Raw genomic sequence first — 26600 nt, forward strand, 5'->3', positions numbered from 1 at the left:
ATCCCATGTATGGTTGAGAAGAGGAGCAAAAATCCTCAGCAAGTTGTTTCTGTCTTCTCCATCTCCCTCCGTCTCCCAACTGTTACCAAGAACCTTGGCAAGGCTGGTCAGTCACAAAGAAGCACAAGCATTGGATGAATGCCACACACACCCCTACCACCACTTTTGGGTAAGAAATGCCTGGTCACAAAGAGGAAGAGACTGGTTTAGAGCACTGAACTAGAGTTACTGAATGCCTCTTGACAAAGCCACGTCTCTCTCTTTAAGACACTGTCTTCCCACCTGTGGATCACAACCCCTTTGAGGGTCATGTATCAGATAACTTACGTATCAGGTATGTACATTACAGTTCGATTCATAACAGCAGCAGAAGTACAGTTATGAAGTAGCAACAAAATAACTTTATGGTTGGGGGTCACCACAGCATGAGGAACTGTAATAAAGGGTCACAGCATTGGGAAGGTTGAGAAGCACTGCCCTCAGGGGATTCTTGCTTCTCTCTCCGTTCTCTGTCCTTCTACCTCTAGTCCTCAGGCTCCCCAGCACAGCATAACTTGCTGGGTCTGGGTTAAGCGTCTGTCCCAGGGTAGCAGCTTGGGGGCCTACAGGACAACCTCCAACTAGTGTGGCCACTGGACAGGATCCACTTTGCTGCTGAGTGAGAGGCTTGTCAAGAAAGATGGTTTGAGAGACAGAGAATGTTAGTAGGCAGGCTGAAATATGCTCCAGATGGGCTCACATCACAAGGGACCAGTATAAAACTGGAACCAGCAGCCCGGTGCCAGGACGGTGCAAAACAGGCTCAGCACAGAGAATACACAGAATGAGTGAGGTTCCCAGCAGGCAGGTAAACAGCCCACAAGCACATACTTACCCTTCTGTAAAAGGTCATCTTCAGTTCCTGTTCAGCTGGTTATCAGGCTCTGATGAGTGCATATGTCCCTCGGCTGCCTTTTCCTTAAGGCAGCTAGACAGGGAATCTGTACATTAAAACTAAGGTGGTAAGACTTGGTGCTCAGCCTCAGGTAGCTTTATAATCTCACTGTCTAATGAACGTCCTTAGGGTTGACCCAAGACTGTACCAGAACCATCAGGGTCATTGGAAGCTTGTCATTGATGTTGTGGTTCTCTTGACAGTGTGAGGTGATCCCATAGCAAATATCCTGTGTCCATTTGGTCCTGTGTCCAGGGCCAAATCTGGCTCTTAAGATACATGTCAAGATATTGTGTGGAATAGGAATATTTAACTATACAGTATGTATATGCTTATTGGCTGTATAACCATGAATATGTAGTTCCTCAACGTGCAAGGAAGAAATTATTTTTTTACCTAGTTTATTAACTCTTGTGAAAATTAAACAAGACACAAGGCAGCCCTCAGCCAAACTTATGCCTGGTTTCATCATTTGATGATGTCTCTCTAGCCCCCAAATCACTGTTTTAAAACCCACATGGTAATCTGGGTGTGATGGCGCATAACTTTAATTCCAGCACTTGGGAGGCAGAGGCAGACATAGCTCCATAAACTTGGTCTACACAGAGAGTCTCCAGGCAATCAAGAGCGATATAGTAAAACTTTGTCTCAAAACAAAGCAATGCAACCTACCAAACAACAAATAAAAACTAACTAGGCAAACAAATGACCCCAAAAGGGGGGGCTACAGAGAGGGCTGAGCAGTACTTCTACTTGCTACTCTTACAGAAGACCCAGACTCGATTCTCAGCACCCACATGGTGGTTCATAACCTCCCGCAACTCCTGTTCCTTTGGATCCAGCTCTCTCTTCTGGTTCTAATAGGCACCAGATGTGCACATGGCATACACACATATATGCAAACATTCATCCAAACACGTGAATATAAACATACATTAAACAAATTAAAAATAAACAGCCATATGGGATTGCTATGAGAAGGAAAGCTGAAAAAGACCAGGCCAGCAAAGATAAAAATACCAGCACATCCAAAGGCAGGCAGTGCAGTGGCTGGATGCTTTCATCACCAAGGGGGACAGATGGCTGCATGGGCACCTGCCACTCCTGTCAGGAGACACAAACAGATGCTTAGATGACATCTGGCTTTTAAAAGGAAAGGTCAAAAAAAAAAAAAACAGAATAAGTCAAAAGACTCAAAAGGCAACTAGAAATTATATCAAACCAAATCAACAGAGCCTGTCTGCAGGGACCTCAAGGCAAAGGCATCTGTAAGCCAGGTTTTCCTACAGTCTTATTAAACTCTCAAACAATAACCAGTTATCATCTTAAGTACAAGATAAATATTACATTCTTCATTATCAATTTAGTAGTGGTAATAATTTTGTAAAATTTTGTGCAGGAGGGCAATGTGTTACGACCCCCAGAAATCGTTAGAAGCCATGTCATCCCCCCTCTACCCTTTCTAGACTGACACCTCAGGACCTCCATACAGGGACCTGATTCTCTCTCTGAACTTTGCGCTCCCTTTTTCAGCCTTTTGAATGACATTTTCCTTTTCTCTGTGTGCCTTGTGGACAACCCATTCATAGTTGTAGTAAATATCATTTAGCACATCACATAACAAGCCTTCCCTCAGATGTTCGTGTAGTGAAGGGTAGAAACCACTGATATTAAGTTGCCAGCCATGCCATTGGGATGACATGTGTGAGATTTGTCTTTGACGAGGTACCAGCGTGTGGGACTGTGTAAGGGTATCCTGGGTCGTGGTGGAGCAGGTGCCTAAAACCCCGAGACTCTGCGGATTCTAGATGAGATTCTGCATGAGAACCGGCAGGAGTTTTGAAGTCCCCCAGAACCCAGGATCCTGAAAAGCAGTCAGGTCTACATAGGCCAGGCTATAGGCCTTAGGCCCTAGGGATTTACATACTAATGAAGGCCAGAGGGCAGAGCAAATTAAACATGCCTCCCCCAGATCCTCCCCCAATCCTCCCCCTTTCTCCCTCCCTATATAACTCGGGACTGCCCTGAGTTTTTGGGGGTACGCCTAGATCCATCTATCATCCGCCATGACAACCTTTTTGGAACCAAGGACTTCCTCATGTTACTGGGGCCTGTCACTGCCAAGGCCTCCAGGCCACTGGAACCATAGGGTTTTCTCCCGAATGTGGGACCCACCATGGCGGTGGAAGCCCCTCTGGGGCCTCGCCGCTGTGGCGGCTTTTTAAATTTTCCCCACACCAGCCTGGCATCTGAGCTCTCGGTTCAGCTGAGAGGATGCTTGCTATACTCATTTAGCCCTGTAGTGTCCTGCCTCTTGGACCAAGATCAAGCTTCTGGATTATGTGTCCACAGCTGCAGAGCTCAACTTCTGCAAAACCTGCTGTTTTCCAGATAGGAGAAGGATATCCAATACCCAGGACCAGGTCTGACTCCCTGATCATCACTAGGTAGCCACTGAACAAACTCTTGTACAATGAGATTGTACAAAGCTTTCTTGTTTGAATCTCTCCCTTCCTTCCTGTTGTAGGCTCAAGAGTGACAAAGGGTAACAGTGGCAGGAGCCAGCAGTGATTACACTGTACGTGTTTACTCTGCAAAGGACCCTGAATTTCCTGATCTTAGTTAGATACAACCTAGATGCAGAGACCGGAGCCCAGTGTAGACCTGTAGTCAAGTCTCCAAGAAGAGTGCCTTGGTACCATCTTAACAGTTCCATCTCAAATGGCACCTTCCCTTCAAAGCCTGCCTTGTCCGATGGCAGTCTCCCTCTTCTAGATTTCTCTGCCATTTATTTTAGGCGAACAGTCTTATGTAATGTTACAGCTTGAAAATAGCACCAAGGAGCCTGAGGCAAGAGGAATATGACTTTGATGCTAACTTGGACTACATAAAAATACTTTGACCCAACCCCAAACATCACCTGAATTTAAAAAAAAAAATGATACCCTAATCCATCCAAGAGACAGATGAAAGTTGTGATCATCACAGGGAGGTTTGCCAGATAGACTAGAGGAACTCCAGTTCAAAACCACGTTACTTCCTGACACTAATTTCCATGCTATTGAATTACTATTATGTTTCTGTGGTAAGTCTCCCTTTGCTACTCCTTCATGAAGAAAAGCAGGAAAAAAAATCACTCTACTTGAGATTGCACGTGTGTTTGCAGGAGGTGCTCACCCTATATGGAGATTGCATGTGTGTTTGCAGGCGGCACTCACCCTGTATTGAGACTGCATGTATGTTTGCAGAGGTGCTCACCCTGTAAAGCCCTCAGTTTCCTCCTCAGCTTCAGGAGCTCTACAAGTAACAGCAGGGAGGTCCAGAGTGCTCCCACCAGCCTGTAAGATGTCACCACTTGACACCCTGCTCTCATCCCTTGGGGCCCTTTTCTATCTCTGCCTGCTTTTATTACTCATCTTGTTTCATCTCATGCTATCTTGGTCTTTGAGACAAGGTTCTTTTATGAAGCTCAGGCTAGCCTTCAATTTACAGTCCTTCTGCCTCAGCCTCCTGAGTGTTAGGATTACAGACATAGGCCACCACACTGTCTGCATAACTTATCCACCCATCCCTCCCTCCCTCCATCCATCTATCCATCCATCTATCCATCCACCTATCCATCTGTCTGCTAGGGTCCTGCTCTGACAGTGAGGTTCTGGAGGAAGGCAGTGAGAGGTATGGTGACATTAAATTCTTTCTTGCTATTCTAGGACCAAAAGCTGTTGACTTCTGGCAATTTGACTCTTTCCTGTTATTCAGGGGCCAAAAACTGGTGGGTTCTGGCCATTAACGCCTGCTAATAGCAGCAGGAGAAAAGAAACTTAGTTATTTGGGTTCTTTTCTCTTTGACTCAGTGACCCCTCACTGGCCAGGTGAGAGGCTCGGAGTTTGTTAACTCTTTTGAGTCAGAGAGAAAAAAAAGTTTTTATACCTTCTCAAAATAACTGATCACGTGGTTTTTAAAGCATTTTTACATTCCATAAGTTCATAGTAAGCTTAAGGTAATAAAGAGTTACAGCAGGATTGTTTACATATCTTTCCACTAAGACTAGTACCTAACCATTCATTATCTGTTTTTAGTTCCCCCCCATAAGTTCATTATAAGTTTAAAGCAATAATTTTTATACCATAAATTAGCACAGTTTTGTCAAGACAAATCATCTGCTTTATGTCTCATTATCTTGAAGTCTTGTATAGATAAACTAGTCTATTATTTATTTTCTGTCTTTGTACCTACAATAAATTTCCATTCCCAGTTATGACCTTTAGTTATCAGACAGTGACCTCATTCCTAACCTAGAAGGAATGTTTTCCTTGATCATAAGTTTGTTTCAAGCCTGCCTTCTTTTCCTAGTGTAATTAACCCATGTCACATGAAGGTTTACAGAGCTCTGTTTGCAGCTTTTATTCTATAGGGGGCTTGAGATTACTTGTATCAATTTAGGAGTTCTATAAAATCATTATCAGGAATTATGAAATCATCTATTTGTCTATAGTACATTACTACATTACTACATGAAAGTACATCTTCATATCGATCTGCAGGAAATCTACCAAATAGTGTGGGCTGATAGCCAGAAATTGTTAGACTATGTGATAGCGGCAAGAAATCATTAGGCTTTGTGATATCAGAAGCAAGAGGAATTCCTGAAATGAAGTCTCTAAGGACCCTGCATCTCAGAACACACCCATCACAGCCATGCAGAATGGTGGGCCATCCCTAGAAAACTCACTTACTTGCCATAGCCTCTCTTAGATGGCTTTTGACATCCATCCATTCAACCAGGCAGCCACTGGAAGTTTATTAGGCAACTAGTCATGATAATCTTACAAACTGTACAGGATCTAGGATCACCTAGAAGACAAGCCTCAAGGCAAGCCTGTGAGGGATTACCTAAATTGACTTAGCCTTATACCAATAGGGGATTATCTTGATTAGACTGACTGGAGTGAGAAAGCCCACCATTGGTGGCACCATTCCCCAGGTTGAGATCCTGGCTCCATACAAAGGGGAAAGCAAACTAAGCATGAACAAACATTCATTGTTCTTTGATTTTCCTTTTGCTTTTTATTTATTTATTTATTTATTTGTTTATTTAAGACAATGTCTCAATAGGTAGACCTGGCTAGCCTGGAACTCATTATATATATCAAGCTATCTGAGAATGCACAGAGATCCATCTGCCTCTGCCTCCTGACTGCTGGGATTAGAAGCATGCATCACCATGCTCAGCTGTTCCCTGCTTCTCAATTGTGGATGTATTATGCTCAGTTGCTTTAAACTCCTGTCTTGACTTCCTCAGTGTGATGAACTATATCTTTAAAGCATAAGCTAAATTAGACCTTTTCCCCCCTTAAGTTGCCTTTGTCCAACTGTTTTATCAGCAACAGGAAAAGAAAGAAAACCAGCCATATCGGTATATCAGTTGGGGGGGTTATTGTTTCTTAGCAGAGACCCATGGACAAAATCAGTAGCCAACAGATCTAAACCCACTGCTAATGGAGGGGAAGCAAATACAACCTTGAGTGGTTGTGCAAGACACCTCTGAATAATGTCACCTCCCTGGAAGGCCTGCTGCCTTCACTTCTCCAGGCGTACACTCTCCAAACTTTTTCAATAATAACTGGGCTGCAGCTGACCTGACACACCCCTTGAGCATCTTCCTGGCACATCTGAGCTGGAGACTCCTTGGCTCCTGGCTCCTGGCTCCAGAAAGGATATGGAGATGGAATATAGTCTAACTGAACATTTGGAGTGGCCAGTGTTTCCTCAGTGGGAAAAATAGTCTCTGTGTCCAGAAATCCAGGAGGTGGGGACTGCAGGGAGTGGGGCCACTGGCCTGCCAGGAATGACAGGAAGGTGAAAAGGGTAGGCTAAATCTCACCAGATGTTCGTGGCTGTTGGTGGAGTAGGGAGGCTCCTGTTTCTCCCACAGAGCCCTTTTCTGTGCTTAGAAAAGAATGGTTCTATCTTATGAAAGGATGCAGTTTCATGAAATCATTTGCTAAAAGCTCAAGGGTGCTATAAGTTTTCCGGCACTGAAGGCTTTCATTTACTGGGCATAAAGGAAGCAAGCTCATTTCCTAGTTCACTGGCTCATGGAAGAAGTGACTGATGGGTCTCATGACTCTGAGGCAAGCGGTGGGTAGTTTCTCTGACTTGGCTGGTGTGAAAAGGTGAAGCTTGGGAATCAGGAGGTTTTCCTTCAGGCTGTGCCATTCATTAGCTGTGTGACCCTGAGCAAGACTCTCTCCTTCCTTGGCTTTCGTTTTGCTCACCTCAGAGGGTCAGCAGCCCCAGTGTTCTGTGTGAAGGAGAATCTGAAAGCTGGCCAGAGGCTGAGCTCACGTCGCCGAGCTGCGAAGAGGTGATGGTTGGTTGATGGAGGCAGAAGAATGTGGATGCTCCATCAGTCCCTACCTGCCACCGTAGGTGGGGGAGAGATGCTGGAGGAGAGATGGAGTGACTGAAGAAGCATACTCAGTAACAAGAGAAACCCCCATGTTCTTCCCCTAAGCATGTACACCTGCCAGGAACTAGGAAGAGAGCAAAGAATGATGGGTAGTTTGTGCTTAGGTATCCACAAATAGGACTGGAGTGGTGGAAGTGCCAGGGGCCATTGTCCATTTCACCTCTGGCAGGACCTACACAGCTGGACAAGTGCTGCGATGTTGCAGACTAGCCTGCAGCTTACAGGCAATGAAGAGAGATGGATGGTGAATGAAGGAGGCAGAGATCAAAAAAGGACAATGCCCACTGACTATAAAGGCCCAGGCAACCGTGGATGGTGAGTCCCAAGCTGTGCTGTGGAGGGAAAACTGACTGAAGTCAGGAGCCCTACCCTTGTACTGTGTCCTTCCTTCAGAAGCAAAGCAGTCCCTCTTGCTTACATTTCTCTTTCCCAGAATTCTTTTCTTCTATGCAGCTGACAGGGCAAGAATCATCATAGCCCTTTCAGAAGAAAGAAATTTTCCTAAGAGTAAAGGCAAATAGATTTGAACCTTACTCCCACTGACTGTATGATTGTTTTTTTTTAAATCATTTTTAGTAATCCTGATTTACAAAATGAAACAGCACTTGTTTAGTCAGCAGTAAACAGGAAGTCATTCCCAGACATCTCAGGCTCAGGTTCACTTTAGAAATCCTGAATAACAATAACAGCTTAGGAGGCAGAGGAGATAACTCCATTGTGTAAGGGCTTGCTATGCAAGCGTGGCCACTTTAGTTTGATAGCCAGTACCAATATTGAAAGCCAGGTACATACCAGTAATCCCAGCTTTGGGGAGGCAGAGACTGAAGGATACTTGGTACTTGCTGGCTAGCCAATCTAACCAAATCGGTGAGCCCCAGGCTCAGCGAGAGAATCTGTCTCAAAAAACAAAGTGAAGAATGATAGAAGACAGCACCTGACACCAGCCTCTGGCTAACACATGCATGTGCACCCGTCCAGATGAACACAGATGCACACATACCCCACCCACACCAGAATGGATTTAGAGTAAGAAGTGCTTGTTCAGTCTTCAGGTGAATCTGCTAGGGGACAGCAGAGATATTTATTACATAGATATCGAGAATGCTATTACTAGTATCTGAGAATCAAAACTTGCTCAAATGCAAATGTCACTTTAAGGTACTCATGAGGGGGCAGTGAGGCAGCTCAGAGGGTGAAGGTGCTTAGTGAGCAAGCCTTACAGACTGAGTTCCATCCCCAGATCCCATGCCCCAAGGAGAGAACTGGACCCTAAAAGTAATCCTCTGACGTCCACACCCACAGCATGCATGGCACATGTACACTCATACACGTCCCCCATATGAACGTATACCAATAAGTAAACATTTTTAAAGACTTTCATGAGGCTTCCACCCATGCACTGACTTGTGTGAACTTCTGACAGTCCTTGGTACTCGGTGCTCCTGCTTGGTTTTTTTTTTTTTAATTTGGAAGAAGGTGTGTGTGTGTGTGTGTGTTTTGCTGTTGTTGTTGCTGTTGTTTACCATTTCTCATTTTAGGAGAAGTCTCATTCTATTGTCCAGTTGTTCTTAAAATCTTTTTGAGACTTAACAATCTCTGTATGTTACATTCAAAGTAGTTGGCTCTCTTTGAAAAGCAGGTATGATTAGGTTACAGCCCATGAATTTGAATTAGTAAATAAAGTAAATCTCTGTTTTCACAATCTTCTCACTCAGTTATTTCGTCTCATCATGGATATCTACCTAAGCCTAACATTCTGCTAACAATACCTGTATTTTCATTCCTATGTTACAACTGATACAGGTTTCATGAAATACTGAATACATTCAAAAGTGTTCAATTTAAAATTAGACCTTGGGTTGAATATCTGATGTAGCATATATTTCAGGTGTTTAAATATTTTCATATCCTTAACTTAATAATATGTTTCTTTTGTATTGTATGCATTTGGACCTATCTTTCAGAGATGGGTGCACAGGTTTCACCAGTAGACTTTTGGAGGCATACTCATCAAAAAACCCGATCCAGAACATTGGCACAGGTTCCTGAGACAAGAGGCTGCAGTTAGGGGTTTTCCTAAGGATGTGCACATCCTAGTCTCATCCCTTCTGGAGGAGCCTGGAGCCTGTGGGCACTGGCCTCTTCTTCGTCTCTGGTACAGGACATGTCTGCTCAGGCGTGTGTCTCCCCAATTCATTGTGCAGTGACTGATCCGGAGCAGGGTCCAGAGAAACACAAAACAGACTTATATCCCTGTTCAAATGAGCACACAACCAGCTACTCCTGCCAGACAAGGTGGGCATATGTGCACACGTACACACAAACAGGCTAGAAACTTAGGGGTTATTGTTGGGATATGGGGTACATGCAGGGGGATTTCTAAAAAAATAATTCAAAATAATCTCTGGCACTTTTTTTTTAAGGCTTTCGCTGGCAGTGTGAGTGCAATCCTCCTATCCCCCCATGGCTGGTCCAACCCAGCTTCATGTGATCACCTCTCCCTCCCTCCACAAAGGGCTGGCTCCCCAGGATATATAAACCTCTTTGGACTTCAGGCTTGAGCCAGCAGGGCCACCCATCCAGACCCCTTGCAAGAGAGCTTTCCAGAAGAAACGTCACTCAGCCTTCACACTGATGTCCCTCTGTGCACGCTGCTGCAGCTGTGGTCCCAAGATGCCAGCTCTCCAGCTTCTGTTTCTGGCCTGCCTGGTGTGGGGAATGGGGGCCAGGGCAGCACAGTTCCGAAAGGCCAATGATCGGAGTGGCCGATGCCAATACACCTTCACTGTGGCCAGCCCCAATGAATCTAGCTGCCCAAGGGAGGACCAGGCCATGTCAGCCATCCAAGACCTTCGGAGAGACAGCAGCATCCAGCATGCAGACCTAGAGTCTACCAAGGCCCGGGTCAGATCCCTGGAGAGTCTCCTCCACCAGATGACCTTGGGCAGAGTTACTGGGACCCAAGAGGCCCAGGAGGGGCTGCAGGGCCAGCTGGGTGCCCTGAGGAGAGAGCGGGACCAGCTGGAGACCCAAGCCAGGGATCTGGAGGTAGCCTATAATAATCTCCTGCGAGACAAGTCAGCTTTAGAGGAAGAGAAGAGGCAGCTGGAACAAGAGAATGAAGATTTGGCCAGGAGGCTAGAAGGCAGCAGCCAGGAGGTAGCAAGGCTGAGGAGGGGCCAGTGTCCCTCAACCCAGCACCCCTCTCAGGACATGCTGCCAGGCTCCAGGGAAGGTAAGAATGCAGGGTGGAGGGGCTGCCTGACCCAGAAGGTAGCAAGTTTGCTGGTGACCCATTACAGGACTCCCAAGCTTCTCATTCTGTTTTGTCTTTTCTCTCAGAAACTGCAAATGCAGTATGCAATAGTTTCATTAAGGAGAGCAAAGCAAACGCTTTCCCATGTTTCCTGGAAGTTGGCTCCTTGTTTAGGTCAGTGGATCTGAGCTCTTGTTCCCATTCATGACAAAATTCTCACAGCCCACAGCCAAATGAGAAACACAGGGCCAGATGGGAGATACTTATGGTAAATAATCAATAGAAAATGGCCCGTTGTGCCTTTGGGTAATTCATTCTTTTTCAATCTTTGCTTAGGAATTGTGATTCCTGCCAAAATGACCCATATTTATGAGGTGCCAAATGATTTGTGCAATGAAAACTGGTGTACTATTATGATTACTATTATTGTTGTTGTTATTGTTATTATTAATGTATTTGGTTTTTCGAGACAGGATTATTCTGTGTTGTCCTGACTGTCCTGAAACTCCCTCTATAGACTAGACTGGCCTTGAACTCAAAGATCTGCCTGCCTCTGCCTCCCAAGAACCAGGATTAAAGGCATACACCACTATGCCTGGTGGTGTTTTATTTTTTAATCTCCTACCTTGGTAAAGAAAGAGGAAACAATTTCTCTCTCAGGTTCCTTGGTGTGTAGCTTTGTAATTTTGTCTTTTGTTGCTGAATCAACGAATATCTGTTTTCGGGTCACTGGAGAACTCTGCAGTGATCCTTCTCACAAACGGCCTTTTCTGTTTGTCCCAGCTCCTGCCCTGAGATGGATATTTGAGTGCATTGAGAGATGGACACATTATTTTTGGTGGTTAGAAAACAGTATTTGTGCCACTTTTAATGAGCATTTTGTTCCCAAATAGTCACTTGTTTCATGAACAAACACATTCAGATGTGGAACAATTAGTCTGGGCTCCTTAAACGTATCAACGACAAGCACCAAGGAAATCGAGGGAAAGGGTTCCTTTTAAACAAAGGAGTCTAAGAAACCTGGTAACCAAACAGGTGGGCATCCTCCATCAGCTCTCCACAGTCAGGTGACAGTTACAGAAGGAGTGTTGGGATGGTTGGGGAACAGGGCACGTATTAGAGGTTGTTATATTACATTGCATTTCTCAGAGAACAGTGCAGTTATGAGGGAGACGATCCTGAGCACACTCAAGTGTGCCTGGAGCTGAACTGTCAGGACCTATCTCTACAGTTTACTCTCTGAGAGTGAGAGGCAGAGAGGCCACACTAAACGTGGAGTAGCTCTGGATCCCAGTAAACAGTGTATGGGAAGCATGATCTCAAGTATCCTACCACCTTCTTGGGGTTGAAAACCTCCAAAATGGCATGATGGAATAAATATTTTCTGAAAGAGATCCTTGCCTGAAAGGTAAGATCTACATGGCTGTAAGGCTTCAGACCCAGTGTTGACACTGAGCTCAGCGGGAGGCAAGCTATTTCCTTCCCTGCCTGTTTCTTCTTATCCATAACATGGCAAAGAATTCACTCTGTAACCACTTTTGTGGAGTCCAAATGAGCAACCATAACATAGGAGTGATGCTTCCTGCTATTGAAACTGAAGTTAGGATAAAAACTCGTGGACTTACCTGATCTTTTTAAGACATAATCCTTTCCTGTGCCCCTCCTGGTGTCTACCTTCCCTGCTGGTGCCTGCTTCTGCTTTTATAGCCAGTGTGTGTCTTCTATCGCTCTCTCTCTCTCTCTTCCTCCCATTAATGATTACCTAGTTAAATATTTATATTTAAGCTGGAAGAAATCCAATTGCAAATTGGACAACAGAGGAGAGTTGAAGTTCTAAGCGGCTAAGGGACCAAGGCTGCTCAGATGCCCAATGGTGGCTGAGACTTCATCTGGTCTCAGAGAGGACAAATGGTGATTTTAGCATCACTAAAAGTTATATGCAAATTTCAGACTTGAAGTTACACTCTCAACAACAACAAAACCCTGTGTAATTGTATATATGCAGAATGTTTGTGTGCATGTTAAAATAGAGGCAATGCTTTATATTATTACTGGCCTGTGGTCTTTTAGTTTAAAGGTCATGCTTGGCCTTGGGAATCTATTGGATGTGTTCTTTAATTTTATTTCCATCCTCCTTTCCAGCTACTCTCCTTTTGACACAGGTCCACAGCCTGTTATAATGAACTTCAAATGTGGGAGTCTTTCTCTATCATGGAGCGTTATCAGGCCAGAGAGTGCATAAGGACAGAACAGATAACTAGACAGGAGCCTTGTAGCCCTGGGCTTGTTTGTGTACATGTGGAAACTGACGCCAGCAAGCCTGCCAGCCAGTGCCCACTTAGTCTGTTAATAGCACGATGAGAACCAGAATTCTCCCTTTTCTAAGAGTTGATGACATTCATGACTCCTACTGTCTTCAAGTTTATAGACCTTAAAAATGACAGAGAGCTCCAGGTGGTGGTGATGCATGCCTTTAACCCCAGCACTTGGAAGGCAGGGGTAGGGGATCTCAGTGACTTTAAGATCAACCTGGTCTACAGAGCAGGTTCCAGGACAGCCAAGGCTATACAGAGAGTCCTTGTCTAAGGTTGGGTATGGGGAGAAAAAGTCAAAGAGCTACAGAAATAGCTGGAATGAAATCCAACTCCAGGTCCCAGGCTTGGAGATCCAGTAGTACTCTGAGGGGTTGGAACTCAAGTGGCAAAAGCTGAGGTATGAAGGCCTGGGGTTTGAGTCTCAGTAGATAAAGGCAGTCTGAGAAGGCAGGTTTCTTCCTACTCCCCACACAGTTCAAACTGACACCACCACTTTAGCCTGTAATTGTTACATAGAAAAATAATCTCCCCAGAATCCATCACTCATGTGTATGCATATGGATTCCAGCATGCACACCTACACAGATGTAAACAAAGTGCTATTCACCCTACAGGAAAAATGCAACAGCAGTTCCCTCTGAGACTGAGGAGTTGGACCCAGACATCAGAGAGGGCCTGTGAGGTAGTGGTTTACCTGGGCCCTGAGGCCAGGAAAAGAAATAGGACACAGAGGAGAGTGATTCAAGGAATGAAAATAGAGAGGGAGGGGCCATCAGATTGATTGCCACATGAGAAACAAAAGCTCAGCTCCAGGAAACACTTATCCCTGGATCCAATAGTCCTTCATCTGTGAGAAATAAGATGCCAGGCTGGTCCTCACAGTCAGAGAAGCTTCTGCAGGAAGCTGATATGTGGTCCTGGCAGCTGATACCTCTAAGAGTCTGGTTGCTATAACAACTGCTGGGTAAAGATGGGCAGGAAGGAGTCGGGCACCAGAGTGTTCAGCAGGACTCTGGGTTAGCATGCTGAGCAGTAGTGAGAGGAGGAAGCAGCCTGAGCCACTTCTGACAGAGTGGCCACCCTGGTAATGGACTTCAATTGTAATGTTTTCCTCTGGTTGAGTCCTACCATTGTGTGTAAATGTCGTGCAGTCATCAAGAACCTTGGCTCACACTTAACATAAAGTCTCTGTAGCATATGCTAGATCTAGAGATAGTACCCAGGACAACTGACAACCAGGCTAGTAGCTAAACTTTCTTTTTCCTGAAGCATTTGTGTCAACCTGGAAATATTATGGCATTGCTTTAATCTATTTTCTCCATTTGAGTAATACTGTCTTTTTCACAGTAATAGAAAATATTTACAAAAATCTTTATAATGCCATTTGCATGCAAATTAGTTAATAATTGAACTGGTTCATGGGCCCAGCTCCACTACGGTATGAGGTTAAGGATAGAACAGGCAGACAGTCTCAACATATGTCAACAATCGAGGGATGAATCTCAATACCGTTAATTACAAAAATAAGCAAAAGGCATGGAAGCTTCAGACATCTGCTACAATGCAGATATTATTTTCCACAATCATTTGTTTTCCTTCTATATTCAAAATTGAATGTTAGTGGTTTTAGATAGTCCAGAAAAATCAGAGTTTGAACATTTCTTTATTTGGGATTATTTGCTCATGGCACCTATATAATCTTCAAAAACAACCTGACATGTTTGTACAGCTCGGAATGCTGGTGTTCAAAGAGGTTGGCTCATTGGCCCAAAGTCCCACAGCTGGGACACTGTGGAATTGAAGGAAACAACTTCTGGCTCAGCCCAGCCCCCTTCGTACAGAGCTTCCCTGCTTCAGCAGATGTTGCCAGATGGCTCTCCTCTGGGGATCTGAATGCTGCCAGTAGCTCCTGGCTGAGATGACTAAAAAGCCACCAGGAGTTTCCTAATCCAAGTGCCACACCTGCCAAGTGGAAATGAGTCCAGCGGTCTCTGGAAGGCTTTCCTTGATGTGTTACTAAGGCTCTTGTTTACCACAAGGAAAGTGCATGAGGTGTGGTTCCTAGTGAAGAGCAAGGGAAGACAGGGAGAGAGCCTGAGCTGAGGTCTCCTGTTATGAACCTTGGCATGGGTTTCGGTGGGACCAGGATGGGAACACAATCCCATACTCCTGTGCATCTGCCTCTCTGACTGAAGATCTGATGGGCAACTGTGCTCTGCAGGTATGCTGAGCCATCATCTAGGGCCTGAGCTCCGCCCCAGGAGAGGGGCACTGGAGGGAGCTCACTGACTCTCCTGAAGCCTTTAGCCATTCACTGGGCCCAATGGAGACATAGAAGCCACTCAGTATATCAATCCAGGGAAGCTAAACAGAAGGAATTATTATCGTTTCTTTTACTGACAGCAGGTATTTTTATACAGTGTATTCCAACTCTGATTTTTCCCTCTCATTCCTCCTCCTCGTTCCTTCCTGCCTCCCCTCTCATCCAGATCCATCTTCTTCCTCTCTTTAGAGAACAAACAGGCATCTAAAAAATAATAATAATAAAATATAAGATGAAACAAAATTAAATCGGGATAGGACAAAACAAAAAGCAGAAGGAAAAGAGCCCAAGAAAAGGCACAAGAGATAAATACAGATGCAGAAACACACATTCCTGAACCCCAAACCACCACACAGTTGGAAGGCATAAAATATATGCAAAATATATGCAGGGGGAAAAGGCCTGCTGCGATATTTTGAGACAAGGAAACTCTAAACGCTATTGAGCTCATTTTTCTTCCTAGCTGTTGCTGGCCATGTGGCCTACAATCAAGAGTACTTTGTTTCCCCAGTGAGACTCCCTTGGAGAAAATTATTTAGTTGCAAATGGTTTTCAGTTGGAGAGTCTGCATTAGAGATGGCATGGGCCATTCTTAGCTCTAGGACTCCATCTGGTGCAGACCTATGCAGGCCCTGAGCATTCTGCCTTGTGCGTATACTGACTCTGACTTCGTATGTGAGTCAGTCTTCTTGAATTAATGGGCCCTGTTTTCCTGGTGTCCTCCACCTTCTCTGACTCTTACATTCTTCCTGCCTCCTCTTCTACAGGGTTCCTGAACCCTGAAGGAAGAGATTTGATGGAGACATCCCCTTTAGGGCCAAATGTTACAAGACTTCTCATTCTCTGCACATTGTCTGGCTGTGGGTCTCTGTATTTGTTCCCACCTGCGGCAGGAGGAAGCTTCTCTGATGATGGCTGAGCGGCACTGATCTATGAGTCTAGCAGAATGTCATTAGGAGTCATTTTACTGCTATGGTCCTTTTGTAGAATAGTAGTGTTTAGTTTTCCCCTGGGTCCCTGGGCTATCTAGCCTCAGGTTCTTGGTCACTTAAGTCAAGTCAGTTATTAGTGTTCCATCTAATGGAGTAGGTTGTAAATCAAATATTAGTTGGTTATTCCCACAAGCTTTGTGCTACCATTGGCTAGTAGATCTTGCAGGTAGGACATCACTGTAACTCAAAGGGTCTGTAGCTGGGTTGGTTTTTTATCTTTCTCCTTTGGTAGAGTGCATAGTACCTTCTGGTATCAAGAACACTAGCCGGTAGGGGTGAAGGCTTTAGGTAGGCACCAGCTTAACTTCTCCTTGTTCAGTAAGTTGCATAGGTAATATTTTTAGTAATAAGACCTTGTCATCAGTTTGTGGAGAGCAGCCTGATCAGTTTGTGCAACAGTCTGAGTTGTTTGGGTGTTCACATGGGACCCCTTTCACCAACAACCCATTCCCAGTCATGAACTTCATTTGGTGATGTGAGATGTTCACTAGGGGCTGTCTCTCCTGCTAATTGATAATTTCATTTAGATCACCTTCGTATATGTATGTAATTTAGAAAGCTTCTGATGTATCAGGTTCCCAATACAACTCATCAAATGGCTGTTCTGTTAATTTTAGCTCTTCCCCCCTGTATTTCCTCCTTTCATAACCCCCTCTTCCCTTCCCCTCCCAGTTTGACCCTCCCCATACCCTTTACTCCCATCCATCCATAACTATTCGCTCTACTTTCACTCCCAAGGGAGATCTGTCCCTCCCTAATAGTCCTTTACTCTATACCTAACCACAGAGAAAATTATTAATGATGGTGAGAAAGCAAATAGAACGGATTTCATATATAAGTAATCTCCAAATGGTAGTCTGGGGCTACAGGGGCTGAGGTAGGATGGACAGACTTGGAAGGACTTCAAGACTTCACCAGGGAAGGGATACTCTGCCTGTTCATCCTGGCCTCAGCCGCATGTGCAAATGGGGACCTGTGCACTCATGGAGGAGTCCTGAGGAGATAGGATGAGCAATTTCAGAACACTGAGGTCCCCAGGTAGCAACTCTAACTTCCTTATGGACTGTGTACCACAAGACTGAAATTTCAGAGGAGCCATATGAACATTAGGGACCTCCGGATGTCCTCAAGTACATGTGACAGGAAGCCAAGGAAGGAGAACTGCAGACCTTCTTCCTCACATGACATCGCTGTAGCGCCCTCTACTGGAATAGTTCAACAGTGCTCACTTCTACCGAGCGCTTGTAAAAAGGAGCATCCAGTTGTGAGAGCCAAGACATTCGTTTGTAGCCGACAGAGCCTCTAATCCCAAAGCAGAAGGGTCACAAATGCCAAGACTTCAGAAGACAGTGGTTCAACTTCCACCCTTAACACTTACTAGTTGTGAAAACTTGGTAGATTACCAACCCCTTCTGATCTTTGCTTTCTTCATTTGCTGATGAGGAAAATAGTAGTTACTTTCAGGACTGTTGTGGAGATATGAGATAAACACAGGGCTGAGCACACATTAGTGGTGACAGTAATTCCAACGCACTAGGACAGACAGCAGTACTAAAGCCAACTTTAGTCTCTGAAACTTTAGAGGCAGCACAAGTAGGGTTTTTTTTTAACTATGAAAAAGGGTAACGATAGCTGATAATCATCTTTCTGCATGCATGTACACACATGCACCCTTCTTGGTATCTGTGTCAATACTTCAGATATCTTCAGGAAAGTCATCCATGAAGACGCCTAGCTTCCTACTCTTCTTTCCACTTTATTGTCTCCGAAGATACGGAGGGCATCTTATTTTCTTCCTGCTGAGTGACAAGTGTGTACAGTTCTTTTCTTAATACACACCACCTCAGTAAGCCACCGAACAGAAAGCCAGCCTACCATCAAATATGAAATACTTGTTATCAGGTGCAAACAGGAAGGGAAGTGATGCCAGGGAATGATGGCTCACCGTGACCCTCGTATGGTGGCCTTCTCCCCTTTTCTAGGAATTCCTAGAAGAACCTCAAACATGTTCTTCCTTATGCAACTTGACTTCAGAAAGGTTACATGCAAAGCCTAATGTGTTATTGACAATTACCTGAATACTTCAAAATAGCTACAAAAGATTGTGAATATTTCCAACACAAAGAAGTAATAAATATCTAAGGTAATGGATGTGTAGTTATTTTGAGCTGATTTCTAATCAATGTATATGTATACAGAAATGTCACCTTACCTCATCAGTATATATAATGACATCAAATGAAAATAGGAATATAGTTAAAAACCAAAAAGTGATCTGTTCTTACAAGATATTCACATGATATGAGAAGGAAAAACCCAGAAGTTGCAGTGAATATTTAACTGTTGAAACTCAAACATTTAAGAGCTTGCTAATAACTGTCTTCTATTCCTAGAAGCCATACTTTACTAGCAATCAATTTCTCTAGTGGAATTTATATAAATCACATAAAACTCTAATTGTACTTTATTTGGTACTGAATATTCAACCAAGTGTTAAACAGAGAGCTGGGCAATATATTACTTGTAAGCTTTTTAATTATGCAAATTCCCCAAGAGAAAGAATACCAGTGAAGCCATCACCCCAGTTCCAATGAGCTTCCAACGTGGTTATCTCTTCCCTTTCTGGGCCCCCAAAGCAAATTTCAGATATCAAGTATTTGGAAACATATCAAACGTCACCCTCCACAGAATCCATTTTTATGTCCTTTCTTCTCCAAGTACCATTTGTTTCTTTGAATACAGTCTCTCAGTGGAATTTGGACACATTGGCCTTCCAAGAACTGAAGTCAGAGTTAACGGAGGTTCCTGCTTCCCAAATCTTGAAGGAGAATCCATCTGGCCAACCCAGGAGCAAAGAGGGAGACAAAGGTATGAAGTTAGACTTCTCCCTTTTAAGCCTACCTGCCCCCCTCTCTCATTGTCTCTCATTGTCTCTCATTGTCTCTCATTGTCTCTCATTGTCTTTCATTCTCTTTCTCTCTCTCTCTCTCTCTCTCTCTCTCTCTCTCTCTCTCTCTCTCTCTCTCTGTGTGTGTGTGTGTGTGTGTGTGTGTGTGTGTGCCTTGTTCTGTGTTCGTTTGGATAGAGCAACTGTTCATCCAGAAGAGAAAACAGTTGACTCCCAAGAGGCAGAGTTGGGGAGAGGGAAGCTGAAATCTCTCTGCTGCCCTTTCTAGACAGGAAGCCAACCTTGGAGGGGCTAGGTATATCTATTTAATCAGCTCAGCATGTCTGTTACAAAGGTATTTTTCTGACCCTTGTCTATCAAGGAAAAGTGCATTCGCCCCTCAAAAAAAAAAAAAAAAAGTGTTCCATGGAATATGGCTGCTGTTTCCAGAAAATAACATTGGGACTGTGTTATTAGCAATCCCTGCTAACACTTAACACTGAAGGGTATATAGGGGTGTCCCAAAGCAGTTAAAGTATGATTCCGAGGGAGAAACATTGCTGTTACCTTTTGTGAGGAAATCAAAGACACCCATGAAAGAAGAGAGATTTATTTTAAATCCACTCAACTGAAATTCTTAGCTATCTATTCATTACATTAAAAAGTACACTCTGTTTTTATGAGATTTAAATGGATGCATCAGTGTATAAGCAGGGCTGCCCCTGACATCTCCTTCCTTCTCTAAGTATAGAAGGGCTGTGGTGATTCTAATCTTGTGAAGGTGGGGATAGAGGCCTGACCTCCAGTACTTGAAGGGGACCTTGTAATGGCTCCAGTCCCCCTGTCGTTGTCCAGTGAGGCATGAGGGCCATACCCATCCCGATGTCTTTTTCCTGGAGAGGGGATACTTTTGACATCAACCCCTTTGCAGTCAGGCTTGTCCCTCAGGGAACCCAGATAGATATTTTTATTTTTTATTGATATTCCCTTGCAGTGCTTAGCCTCGCAGCCTAAGCAAGAATTCAGATCACCAGTCAGAGGGGGTTCTGGGTGGCCCCTCTCTGCTTGGTCTAGGGGCAGAAGTCCCCTCTTTTAGGTTGGGTGGAGATGGGTTTTAGGAACACCCTGGATAGAGTAACAACCTCATCTTGAGTCTCGTGGTCCTCCATAGCTAACTTATGATAATGTATCTGAATAGGTTTTGCTACCAAATTATTTATCTGTTGTTTCACAAAGTTAGCCTATTTCAGCCATAGGCCTAAAATCAGCAATAGGTCTGTCATACATGTATACTAACACCAAGTCTTGGGTCTCTATGGAAAAACATTGAAACAGATGGCCATAAGCTATTGTAAACAGGCAGCTTTTGTGGAAATTTACCAGCCTGAGTAGTCATAGACCTTGTAAATAGGTAGCCTTGGCAGACAATACCAACTTAGATAAGGACAAGTGAATCATAGGCAGAGCCATAGTGACCTGTCCCCTGAACCTTCACCCAGCCGATACCCTGTTCTGAAAGATATCTGTACTCCCCCTGAACACCCACACTCCGGTGTCATCCCCTTCCCCACGTCCTGCCTTTCTGTGTTTATAACCTCTGTGTAAATAAGTAAAAATTACGATTTGATTTAAAAATAAATAAATAAAAAGAAATAAAAAATAAAATAAATGGATGCATCAAGTATATGGCCCGTCAAGTACAGCTTGAAAAGCGTTGTCATGCAGATTATACTTACAATGAGCCGATTTCTCTTTTTAAATAAAATAAATTCAATTTGAAAGTCATGAAGTGCAATGAAATAAATACTCACAGTCCCTGCTAAGCTCGAGGAGAGAGTTTGGACCGAGTCAAAGCTCTGTGCAGCCTTCTTCCTCCCGAGTGAGTGATCCATTCACTCCACAGACTTACTACGTGATGTTTGCTGTGCACTCCTCTAGGGAAAGCACTCAGGCATGTCTAATCACCCCTACCTCCTTACTACTCTAATGACAACAACCTCATTACCCAAAGCCTTTATTCCCCTTTTTAAATGAGAAAGCCAGGGGATAGAGAGATGGCTCAGTGGTTAAAAGCATTGGCTATTCTTCCAGAGGACCCAGGTTCAATTCCCAGCACCCACATGGCAGCTCACAACTGTCTGTAACTCCAGTTCCAAGAGATCTGACACCCTCACACAGACATACATGTAGGCAAATCACCAATGAACACAAAACAGAATAAAAACAAATGAGAAAGTCAAGGCTCACAGAGCTAAATACCTCACTGGTCACATGGTCAAGTAGGTAGCAAGGCTCAGATGTCAACCTACTCTGTCTCTGCCTTCTCTGCTTTGCTCCTACCATCCTGCCGTCTGTTATTTGGAAGACTTACAGGTATTAAATATGTGGCAACTCTTTTAATTCATCAGGATGTGGAGCACTAGTCTGGGTAGGAGAGCCAGTCACCTTGAGGACAGCTGAAACAATCACTGGCAAGTATGGAGTATGGATGAGAGACCCCAAGCCCACCCATCCCTACACCCAGGAGACCACTTGGAGGATCGACACAGTTGGCACAAACATCCGCCAGGTGTTTGAGTACAGTCAGATAAACCAGTTCGAGCAGGGCTATCCTTCAAAGGTCCATGTGCTCCCCCGAGCACTGGAAAGCACAGGTGCTGTGGTGTATGCGGGGAGTCTCTATTTCCAGGGCGCTGAGTCCAGAACTGTGCTCAGGTATGAGCTGAACACTGAGACAGTGAAGGCAGAGAAGGAAATTCCTGGAGCTGGCTATCACGGACGGTTCCCCTACGCATGGGGCGGCTACACAGACATCGACTTAGCTGTGGATGAAAGCGGCCTCTGGGTCATCTACAGCACAGAGGAAACCAAAGGGGCCATAGTCCTCTCCAAATTGAACCCAGAGAACCTGGAACTTGAGCGTACCTGGGAGACCAACATCCGTAAGCAATCTGTGGCCAATGCCTTTGTCATCTGTGGCACCTTGTACACTGTGAGCAGCTACTCTTCAGCCCGTGCAACCGTCAACTTCGCCTATGACACTAACACTGGGATCAGCAAGACCCTGACCATCCCATTCAAGAATCGCTACAAGTACAGCAGCATGATCGACTACAACCCCCTGGAGAGGAAGCTCTTTGCCTGGGACAACTTCAACATGGTCTCCTATGACATCAAGCTCTCTGAAATGTGAGGAGCCTCTATCCCTACCAGCAAAGGCAGGAAAAAGGGAAAGTTCCGGGCTCCCAGGTGAAGCAGTGGCAAGGAGAGGCAACCCAGATACAGGGAGTTTCTCCTGCTTCTCAAGATTTTGTTTGTCCAGGTCAATGTACAGTTACCCTCTGATAGGACCTTGAGGCATGTGGCAGTGGCACATACTCTGTTCTCTTCTGTCAGCTTTCCTAGAGATGTTCACCTTTTAAAAATCGTATCTTGCAGCAGTCCAGAGAAAAACGAGAAGTAAGTTGTTTCTTCATAAAACCACTGCTTTTGCAGGCTGTATGGTTACCGTAAGCCTTGAGAGGCAGCAGCAGTTCCACGGGGGATCTCTCCTGTGGTTAGAACTGCTCCTGCCAAAGGTGTATTTACTCCAGCAGATTTCTAATGCTACAGATAAAGCATGTAGTTGGGTAGAACTTAAACTCTTTGCCCTGTGAAATAAAGTTATCTTACACAACATTATTGTCCTTGAGATCAATGGAAATCTTTGCTCAAAAGCACAGACTCCAGAGTGTGTCATGCCTCTGGGTTGGCTAATATGACTGCAAGATGTTACAGGCATGTGTGTGCAGGTATGCATGTGTCTGAGAGGCTGTGCCCATCCTTTCCTGTTTTGCCCATGATGGTGATAGGTCAACAGCGGGCTGCACGGCTTCCCACCTCCACCTGATTGTGTTCTTCCCTCTTTCTGAGCAATTTTGGTGTCTTTCCCTCAGTCTACCCACTTTTCTAGATTCATTTTAAGTTTTACCTGTTGTTACAGATACCAGCTTTTTTTTTCCAGACAGGGCCCCTCTACAAATCCCTGGCTGTCCTGGAACTCACTCTATAGAACTGTGTGCCTGTGCCTCCAGGGTGCTGTCATAGAAAGGTGTACACCATCACACATGGCCAAGGTCCTGTATTTCTAAGCCACAGCTCTCATATGAGCAAACCTTATAGAACTTCTTTTGCAATGGTAAAACTGGTGATAACACACATATAATGAAAGCATCCACTGTAACTAACCATTTAAACATGACTACATGTGCCATAGAGTGTGTGGTCAGAGACCAACGTGGAGGGGTCAGTTTCCTCTGCCTAAGATGTGGGACATGGGACTGAACATAAGCAGTCAGCCTTAGTGGCAAGAGTTTTTACCGGTGGGGTCATTTTGACTGTGCATATAGGTGTCATTAAATGGGTTTGTGCCAACCATCACCACGTAAGGACAACTCTTTCCATCTTACCAAAACTAAAGCTGTCCACCCAGAAAATAACGCTTTACTTCTTGTGTGTGTGTGTGCATCGCATGTGTGCCTATGAGTGTGTGTATGTGTCCATGCAGGTGTGGGAATCAGAGGACAACCTGAGACATCATTCTTCAGACACTATGTTCCCTTTGTTTGTTTGTTTGGGTTTTTTGGGTTTTGGTTTGGTTTGGTTTTTAGACAGTCTTTTTTCCTAGCCTGGCACTTGCACAACTCCTGTCTTCTTCCTCAGTGTTGGGAACACCAGTACACCCCATTACACTCAGCTTCTTAAATTTCCCATGGTTCCTGGGGGGGGTTGAACTCGGTCTTCACGCTTGAAAAGCAAACACCTTACAGACTGCACTATCACCCCAGAGCTCTTTAGGAACTGAGGTTAACCTCCTTCTCCATGGTGTGTAGTGGTAGCATATTTTACCATGTCAGTTCAGCTTGGATTTTCCCCTACTGGGTGTCAGTTGATCAAAGCTTTCTATCTCTCCCACATCTGTGTTGGTCCTGTTATCACCACTGGGGAGAATCCAGGCAGATACCCAGTGTCTGTCACTAACACATCTTCATTTCTGGTTCCACATCTGCCAACCTCCACAGACTAGTGTCTGGATCTCTCAGGTACAGTGTTTGAAAGACAGAAAAGGAAACGAAGGTTTTTACTTCTTCATGACTCTTGGGGCATTTCAGGAGTGGTCCTGAAGCAAAGGAGTATGAGTTCCTTTTGTTCTTTTGCTGCTGTTCCTGCTGGGGATGGGTTGTCTCTTGCACCAGTCCCTCTGACTTCAGGTATCTGTATAAGGATTTTGTACACCACAGTCACATAGTTGGAATGTAATTTTTCATATTTCAGTGTGACTTTGCTTTGATTGGTCCATCACATAAGGGTAGATGAAGAAGTTCCCACTCTCATCATTATGTAAATGCCCTCAAACTTTTGGATGTTGAAGCGTTTCAAACTCAGGACTTTTCAGTTTGTATTAAGATTAAGACTTCAGCCAGATAGTAATGGCACATGCCTTTAATCCCAACAGTTTCGGGGCAGAGGAAGGCAAATCTCTTGAGCTGGAGGGGAGCCTGGTCTACAGTGAGTTCCAGGACATTGAGGGCTATACAGAGAAACCCCATCTTGAAGAAAACAGAACAAACAAACAACAACAAAAGACTTCAACATAGAATTTAAATGAATACAGTTCAGCCCATAGCAACTGGGTTTCAATCTTAAAGCCTCTTCTCAGACCCAAAGACCCAGAAGTCAGAATGAAAGAACTCTCATCTGATGAGCTGCCAGGTATCCGAGTGTGTAGGAGACTCACTAGAAGTCTCTTTAGGTGGTGAGAGAAATCACAGCACACAGACAGGTAAGGAAATCCAGTCAGTCCAACCCTACTCTGCCCAGGCTCCTTCTCTCACTCCATCAGCTATCCCCTAGCTTTGGGAAAGAAGAGAGTGAAGCCAGATGGTCCTCTGTTTCTGAATACTCTTATTAATTCCCATCTTGTTTGAAGTCTACAGTCAGAATCCTTATAGAGCTCTTTGGGCTCCACCTCCTCCCTCACCACTATCTTAGCTCTTCCTCCACCTCCTCCCTCACCTTATCTTCTACTAAAGTCTTGACTCACTTGAGTCCAGCCAACCTCAACTAACTTCCTTGTTATCCTTCACATATGTCATGGATGCCTTCATCTTTAAACTTTCACTGTGGCCCTTCACTCCAACCCTCTCCCCTCCTTGATTCTAATCTCTGCTAGCAGTGTGACCGTGAACCTTCACTTCACCTCTGCAGTGCATGCTGGAAATTTCTATAGGAGTCACACACTCTATTGTTAAGATCCAGATGGGGTAATCATTAGCCACAGGTAGCTACTGAACAATTGAAATGTGGCCTTATTTGAATAATCTTATATTCAAATGATCACACATATAACAAATGGCTATATTATGGGACATTGAGGGTCTATTTCCTCACTTGACCAAGAATGAGGTGGCATATATCAAGTACTCTGATGGTAATGACAGGTTTCAGTGTATGCGTCCTCCCTGTCCAACACCGGGGGCAAAGTTCACAGTAGAGGACAGCCTTGCTGACTGTGTAGGAGGATCCAAACACTTACACAAAAAGAACTTTTTGAAGATGGAGATGAAATAAAGGATGACAGCTAAGCACACTCTCCCATGTGAATCGGAACAATCACGTTCCTAGTGCCTTTAAAGCACTCAAAGAAGTCCTCTAAGTCATTAGAGGCCCTGTGGGATCTCTCGAGGGGCCTAGGTGAGACATCCAAGAAGTGTACTGGTATCCACCAGACAGTTGCCTTTCTTCAAGGGTAGTGTGTGTTCTGTTACAGAGTTTGAAAAATCACTTCAACTCCCTACAAGTAAACTTTGAAATACTGACAATAACTTTCAAACTCCACAGCCCTAGTGAGGCCCATCACAAGGGCTAGGAATGCAACTAGCTTAGTATGAAGAGTTTGTTCGTACGACTATGGGAGGACCTGGTATAAGGTTTGATAACCTCAAACATCTCAGGATTCTTTGGACCACAGATCTCTCTTTTTTAAAGATTTATTTTTGTAATTATTTATGTGTATTTGTGTAGATAGATAGATAGATAGATAGATAGATAGATAGATAGATAGATAGATAGCATGTGTTATGTCAATGCCTATGGAGGCCAGAAGAAGCATCCAGTCCTCTTCATCTAGAGTTACTGTCAGTTGTGGGCCTCTGGGAATAGGACTCAGGTTCTTTAGAAAAGCCATAAGTGCTCTTAACCACTGAGCCCTCTATCCAGCCCCAGATCTCAGAACTTTAGAGTCACTGCCATAGAGGCCTAGATTTTCAACTGGTTAAGATTTTATTATAAACAAGACCCAACAATTTTTAAAACACTCAAATACAGCTGATAACCAGCAATGTTCCATATGGTGTAGCCCAAATCAAAGACAAAACCAAAC

General features: G+C 44.4%; 1 protein-coding gene across 1 annotated transcript; it reads left to right on the forward strand.

Annotated features, from left to right (window-relative positions):
• The first annotated feature begins 9884 nt into the window (after positions 1–9884).
• On the forward strand, positions 9885–22861 carry Myoc (myocilin). The gene is made up of 3 exons (XM_028761182.1): positions 9885–10642; positions 19036–19161; positions 21589–22861. The coding sequence occupies exons 1-3, from the start codon at positions 10042–10044 to the stop codon at positions 22371–22373; spliced, it is 1512 nt and encodes a 503-aa protein (XP_028617015.1). The 5' UTR covers positions 9885–10041; the 3' UTR covers positions 22374–22861.
• Positions 22862–26600: the final 3739 nt, after the last annotated feature.

The sequence above is a fragment of the Grammomys surdaster genome, unplaced genomic scaffold (assembly GCF_004785775.1).
Source record: "Grammomys surdaster isolate TR1022 unplaced genomic scaffold, NIH_TR_1.0 130, whole genome shotgun sequence".
NCBI lineage: Eukaryota > Metazoa > Chordata > Mammalia > Rodentia > Muridae > Grammomys > Grammomys surdaster.